Source organism: Arachis ipaensis, chromosome B01 (genome assembly GCF_000816755.2).
Source record: "Arachis ipaensis cultivar K30076 chromosome B01, Araip1.1, whole genome shotgun sequence".
NCBI classification, from domain to species: domain Eukaryota; kingdom Viridiplantae; phylum Streptophyta; class Magnoliopsida; order Fabales; family Fabaceae; genus Arachis; species Arachis ipaensis.
Window position 1 is genome coordinate 41,055,624 of NC_029785.2, and position 7,729 is coordinate 41,063,352.

General features: G+C 33.3%; 1 protein-coding gene across 2 annotated transcripts; it reads left to right on the forward strand.

Annotated features, from left to right (window-relative positions):
- LOC107617781 lies at positions 3,315 to 4,813 on the forward strand. Of its 2 annotated transcripts, XM_016319651.2 has the most exons (3): positions 3,315 to 3,419; positions 3,536 to 3,937; positions 4,795 to 4,813. In XM_016319651.2, the coding sequence occupies exons 1-3, from the start codon at positions 3,357 to 3,359 to the stop codon at positions 4,807 to 4,809; spliced, it is 480 nt and encodes a 159-aa protein (XP_016175137.1). In that variant the 5' UTR covers positions 3,315 to 3,356; the 3' UTR covers positions 4,810 to 4,813. The 2 variants fall into 2 exon arrangements, with proteins under 2 accessions (XP_016175137.1, XP_020973083.1); XM_021117424.1 differs by lacking the exon at positions 4,795 to 4,813 and having other exon boundaries at positions 3,536 to 3,976.

The following is a 7,729-nucleotide window of genomic DNA, read 5'->3' on the forward strand; positions in this document are numbered from 1 at the left end:
CTTATATTTTCATTAAAAATACCTAATATTCATAATTTCCAGGATCTTAAACCCCAGCCTTCCATCTTTCATAGGCTTGCACAATAATTCCTAACTTGAAACTAGATTAATTTAAAATCTTTCATAGGCTTGCACATTAATTCCTAATTTAAAATTAGATTAATTTGAAATAAATAATTTTTTTAGGAGGGACTTAATTTTAGCAACAAGAATTTTAGTGAGGCACTTGAAAATCACATTGCAGAAGACAATTGGCCTAAATTGAGTTATGAATTCAAGTTGTTGAATTTTGGGTATGAGTGTTACAATGATCTTATTTATTTTTCTAATGGAACTCGAGTCATCCTAAAGTTTGGTTATGAAGGGGCAAAAAGAAAATTTTACCACCATCCAATTTTCTTTGAAAAAATATGTTGGATATCCACCCTCACCAGTTGGTTTGAGAGAACCAATATTAAAGAAGGATTTTTCAATATCTTGATGACTCAAAAATTGAGATTAGAATGGACATCGAGCATATTTGGAACATTTTCTTCATAAGAACAATACCTTTCAATTCTTCATTATCATCACTCCATCTTTCATTAGATCTTGTCATCTTAGGACTATTTTTCTTCTGATATTTTTTCTCTTTTGATGGTTTTTTTAGTGTGATAAAATTTGGTGTTCCTATTGTAATAATTCAATTTTTTAGTAAAATGACTTTTCAGACTTTCTACAATTAAAATTCACAAAATTCTCGTGACATAGCTCGCTTCAGATTAACGGGCCAAACCCAAACCTACAGAAAAAAAGTAATATAATAAAAATATTTTAATATTATTGTAGTCAATAAGCATCTCAAAAATCAAAGATGAGATTTTTCTAATCATATAATTATCGGATCCAAAATTCAACCAATAAAGGTTATTATCAATATTCTTTATTCAAATAAATTGCACCAAAATATTTTAGAGATATTTTGGTGTAGAGAAAACTATAATACTAGTGTCATTTATACTAATAAATGAGTTATTTGATCAGATAAAGTAAAAAATTTATGCTCAGATATCCACTATTCTTGATAATTATCTCTTATAAGATATTTTGAGCTAAATTTTATCCTTTTCTCTCTTTTATTTTGTGCACATCCTTTCTCTCTCTCTAAAATCATTTTCATCATCATAAGAAAGAGAGAGAAAAAGAGATAACTTCCATGGATATATCAATTTCCACTTTTGATTCAAGAAGATTCAAAGCCCAAATCAAAATTTCACTATGATTAATCTCTTTCTTTCATCGTCCTCTTCATCGTCGGGTTGCTGCGTGACGCATTCGGAAATATGGCAAATCTTGAGGAGGGGAACAGTGGGTTGAATGAAGATATGAAGAGATTTTATAAGCTAGTAGATGAAGCAGGTCTGGAATTGTATCCGAATTGTACAACTGGATTTTTGAGATTATCGTTCATCATTCGTCTTTACCACTTGAAGTGTCTACATGGGTGGAATAACACATCTTTTACCTCTCTCTTGGAGTTATTGAAAGAAGCTATACCTGATTTGAACATTCCCACTTCTTTTAATAAAGCTAAGAATATGGTTAAAGAGTTGGGTCTTGACTATGAAAAGATTGATGCATGTCCTAATGATTGCATGCTGTATCGGAATGAGTACATAAATGACTCAGTTTGTCGTATCTGTGGAGAGTCTCGATATAATCAGACTCCTACTACGGATGGCAACGAAGAGGACTTTGCGCTTCCGAATAAAGTTTATAAGGTTGCTGCGAAAACCTTAAGATACTTTCCTTTAATACCAAGGCTTAAAAGGCTTTTTATGTGCCCAAACACAGCAGAGGCGTTGAGGTGGCATGATGAGCAGCGTTTGAAAGATGGTTGCATAAGGCACCCTACTGATGGCCAAGCATGGAAGAACTTGGACAGTCGATACCCGAACTTTTCAAAAGAACTGCGCAACTTGAGGCTTGGTTTGGCAAGTGACGGTTTTAATCCTTTTCGAACTATGAACGTGTCACATAACACATGGCCAGTTGTCTTAATGGTGCGAATGAAGAAGCCGTCTAGGAAGAAGGTGGGAAGAAGCCGTCTAGGAAGAAGGTGCCAATGAAGAAATCAAAGGTGGAGGGTGATAAAGTCAAGATAAATACCAATGATGCTGAGGGTCAAAGCAAGAAGCCGACCATTAAGATGCCGATGAAGGAATCGAATCAAGAAAATGCCAACGAAGAAGAACATAAGATTGAGTCTCTTATCCCTGCTATGACTTTAGACGAATTTTTTGAAAAATATGGGATATCATTAGATGAAAATGATGAAGAATATGAATATGATTATGATGAGCTCAATCCAACCATTGGTGATAGTTGTGACAGTCAACTCGGTAATGCCTTTATCCCTTTCTTCAATAGCAAATAGTGAAAGGCACCAACCTGACTCTTGTATTTAGTAGATTACTCTTTTATTCATTAGCTTAGTATTCTTGTTAATAATTTCTAGTAACGACATTGGAAATAGGTACCAAAAAGAAAAAAGTTCGTGGTCCCATCCAACTCAAGTATATTCATGCTTTGGAGACACAAATAGAGTTAACATGGTACAATGGCAAACCCATAGGCCCAACAAAGACACAGGTTCAATTGTTTAGTCGGTTTTTGGGAACACTTGCAAGAAACTCTAATTTGGTCACATTGTTATATACTAATTGGCAAGCTGTGTCCATTGAGACTAAAACTTCGATATTGGATTATGCAAAGATGAGTCGATCATTCTCCTTTTTAAATTGTTTACAAATAGGCTTAGCATGTATGGTAAAATAACATTATTCGTTGTTTATTTGTAGTCTAAATATAACATTCCTAGTGATGCTGAGCCTTGGGTGATAGATACCATTGGAGAGGCATGGAAGCAATTTAAGAAATGCATAAAGAAATATCACTATACACCCTACAACTCATTTAGAGAGATGATGAAAAATCGTCTAATGACTGTACCTGAACTACATTTTCAAAAATTAGTTCAATTTTGGAGGCTTGATATTATCAAAATAAGTTATTTTCACAACTCTCTTGGCTTTAATGATGGTATCGTGTATTTAACTAACTCTATCTAATTTTATATTGCCACAAATGTAGGTTATTTCTGACAAAAATCGTGAAAACAGATCCAAACAAAAATGGAATCATCGAATGGGTCCAGTTAGTTTTGAATTAGTACGCGCTGAATTGGTATTTTTTGTGCTTTTTATTTCAAGTATTTTTGCATCTTTTATAGCTATGTGTGTTTACTTAGTCACATGTTGGTGGTTTCTTTGTAGCGTGCAAAGAACGAGGACAATGAAGATCCATCATAATCTGAGATGTTTGTTGTAACTCGTACGAACAAAAAAGGAGAGACTGATTCGGGAACACAAGAGACAATTGTTAGTTTTCTGGTCTCTTAGAAAAGTACACCAAACAAGAAATGTGTTAGCTATTTTTATTTATTCTAAAGCTGTTGGGTGCATGCATTTATTTTGATCCTATTTGTGTGTAATAGGAACATCTTCAAAATTTGAAAGAAGCAGGATACAATGATGATGACGCAGTTCAAACAGTTTTCGGAAAGGAGAGACATGGAAGAGTTCGTTTCTATGGTCGATCAGTCACAAAATCCTCTCTTAAAAAGGAGAAGGAAATCCGACAAATGCAGCAACAACATAATGAAGTGGTTTCAACTATGGAGAAAAATCAAAATAACTTAACTTCCAAGTTGGATGGTTTAACAAACTTGATTAAAACGTTGTTGCAACAAGTCAATCCTGGTATGAGTGCAGAACAAGTGCAAGTAATGATAGAAGCTGCCCAACGATCTCCGCCTGACGCGAGTAGTGCACCAAATGATGCGCGGCGAAGCATTCCTCCTTCACTTGGATCGAACCATGTATCAAAGGATATGGAAGTAAGTACTGTTCAAAACTTCTAGTTAAATTAATAGTATGCTTTTGGTAAATGATATATCATGAATTTGACTTAAAGTTAAGGTTTTAGAATTGTTAATCATTTATAATTATGCATGGATATTGGCTATATATATGTTGCTTGTCACATGGTATTTTTTTTTGAGAACTTAAATGTCGTAGTGCTAGCTAATTGCAAGAATAATGGGATTGAGTTTACAATGTTGAGTGGAATTAGTTTCTTCTGTTAAAAGTTTCCTTTGATTAAACTCCATGTTAGTGTTACTTGATTAGGTTGTTGTTTGATTAGGTTAGCTTAGTTGAATTAGGTGGTTAGGTAGTCAATTGATTTTGTAGTGGATTTAGGTTTGAACTCTGATGTTTATTCTATCTGAAATTGGTTTTCCTGTGCTGGTAATGACTTGTCCTGTTCTAATTTAATTTCCTGCTGCTGTTTCATTGATCTGTCCTGTGCTAAATTAGTTTGCTTGGTGTTGTTGATTAGGTTTAAACTATTATTGATCCTATGTTGCTACTTCATTGTTTTATTTTTGTGCTAAACTGGTTTATATGATGCTGCTGCATAGTATTATTGCTGCCTTATTCTTGTGTTGGCTGCTGCTGGAATGAACAAATTCTGAGTTATTTGTGCAGTAATGATAACTTTGATGAATTTCTGAGTCTAAGCTATCACTACTGCTGCATTCTTGCAATAGTTTCTGTTTGAAGTGAATGATGGTTGTGAATAATTCTTGAGTGTTACTGTGGATGAATGTTTCCCTTCTTTTGCTGAATATGTATTGCATCATCAAAACCATTTTTGCAAGATATTTAACATGTTTATTTCTTTTACGTGCAGGAAGACATGATGTGATGAAGAAAATATGTTCCATACATATATCACATGGGATGGGTCTTACAATGACCTTAATTAGTTATGTAAATGTAATATTTTGATGTGTTATGTACTTTTTGAGGTAGTACATGTAATTGGAAAAATTTCGCTCTATTTGGATTTGTGTTGTTTAGACTAAAGATTAAACATATCTATCTTATAATGAAACTTTTATGATTTAGATTTCTTTAATTTCTTATTTTTAGATTTATTTTGTGATTATTATCATTTTGGGATGTGATTATAATTTAAAAAAATTGAATTTCATAAACAACAACAGGCTATAGTCATCGTTTTAAAAAACCGTGACCATAGATAGGACAAAGAGGCTATGGCCACGGTGAAAAACCGTGACCATAGATGGTCTATGGTCACATTTTTAAGGAGGGTGACCATAGAGTCTATGGCCACGGTGAAAAACCGTGACCATAGATAGGATAATGGTCACGGTTTTAAGGAGGGGGTGACCATAGAGTCTATGGCCACGGTGAAAAAACGGTGACCATAGATAGGCTATGGTCACGGTTTTAAGGAGGGGGTGACCATAGAGACTATGGCCGCGGTGAAAAACCGTGACCATAGATAGGGCTATGGTCACGGTTTTAGGTGGGGTGACCATAGAGGCTATGGCCACGGTAAAAACCGTGACCATAGAAAGGCTATGGTCACGGTTTTAGGTGGGGTAACCATAGAGTCTATGGCCACGGTGAAAACCGTGACCATAGGTTGGGCTATAGTCACGGTTTTAAGGAAGGGTGACTATAGAGGCTATGGTCACGGTAAAAAAACGTGGCCTAAAGTGTCAGATTTTGAAAATTGAAACCGTGACCATAGATCAAAAAATCGTGACCATAGACCTATGGCCACGAGAGAATAGACCACGGTAAAAAACCGTGACCATAGGTCTAAAACCGTGACCATAGATCTATGGTCACCCTTTTTACTAGCTATGGTCACGGTTTTTTACCGTGACCATATGCCTTTTTTTTGTAGTGCTTGCACATTAATTCCTAATTTAAAATTAGATTAATTTGAAATAAATGATTTTTTTAGGAGGGACTTAATTTTAGCAACAAGAATTTTAGTGAGGCACTTGAAAATCACATTGCAGAAGACAATTGGCCTAAATTGAGTTATGAATTCAAGTTGTTGAATTTTGGGTATGAGTGTTACAATGATCTTATTTATTTTTCTAATGGAACTCGAGTCATCCCAAAGTTTGGTTATGAAGGGGCAAAAAGAAAATTTTACCACCATCCAATTTTCTTTGAAAAAATATGTTGGATATCCACCCTCACCAGTTGGTTTGAGAGAACCAATATTAAAGAAGGATTTTTCAATATCTTGATGACTCAAAAATTGAGATTAGTATGGACATCGAGCATATTTGGAACATCTTCTTCATAAGAACAATACCTTTCAATTCTTCATTATCATCACTCCATCTTTCATTAGATCTTATCATCTTAGGACTATTTTTCTTCTGATATTTTTTCTCTTTTGATGGTTTTTTTAGTGTGATAAAATTTGGTGTTCCTATTGTAATAATTCAATTTTTCAGTAAAATGACTTTTCAGACTTTCTACAATTAAAATTCACAAAATTCTCGTGACATAGCTCGCTTCAGATTAACGGGCCAAACCCAAACCTACAGAAAAAAAGTAATATAATAAAAATATTTTAATATTATTGTAGTCAATAAGCATCTCAAAAATCAAAGATGAGATTTTTCTAATCATATAATTATCGGATCCAAAATTCAACCAATAAAGGTTATTATCAATATTCTTTATTCAAATAAATTGCACCAAAATATTTTAGAGATATTTTGGTGTAGAGAAAACTATAATACTAGTGTCATTTATACTAATAAATGAGTTATTTGATCAGATAAAGTAAAAAATTTATGCTCAGATATCCACTATTCTTGATAATTATCTCTTATAAGATATTTTGAGCTAAATTTTATCCTTTTCTCTCTTTTATTTTGTGCACATCCTTTCTCTCTCTCTAAAATCATTTTCATCATCATAAGAAAGAGAGAGAAAAAGAGATAACTTCCATGGATATATCAATTTCCACCTTTGATTCATGAAGATTCAAAGCCCAAATCAAAATTTCACTATGATTAATCTCTTTCTTTCATTGTCCTCTTCATCGTCATGCCAATTTCTCTAAAGTAAATTGAAGAATAACTTCTCTTTTTGCCTCAGTAAAGGTTCGGCCATGAAGGTTCATGGATAATACTTCATTTTCTTGTTTCTCTTGTTTAGAAAATCATATTTAGAAACCTCAGAGTAAGAAAACATCACTTTCAAATTCAAAAGGTGAGAAGAATCCTTTCTTTCTCATAATTTGAATTCAGCCATATGATGCATTACAAGTGAAGATCATGTTTGATTTTATTCTATTCATAATTCATGTTCTAGTTGCCTCAAGGAGTCCATAACTACAAATTTCAAGTTTTAAGGGTGACAAAATCTCTCTCTTTCTCTTAGTGTTTGATTCGGCCATGAGGCCTTTCAAGCTCTAAAATATCTTGATTGAAATATAGAAAGAAATTGCTATTGAAAAACTCTTAAGAGGTGTTTAAAAATCTTGGAATTGTGGTAAGGGTTAGTTAGTGTAATTGCCCTCATATACGCCATAAACCCTAACAATGTTTTGGATAGAAAATTTGATAAAATTGAATGCTTAAATGTGTGATTTATGATGTTTGAATGATGTTGGAATGCTTGAAGTGAATCCGAATGCTTAATGTATGAATGGCTGAATGTATATGTTTATGAGGCACATACTTATGCTTATGTTTTTGAGGATTTAATTGTAAGATTAAATAATTAAAATAAAAGTTTATTACTTAAATAGCAAAAGCATATTTTATATTAACACGATTATT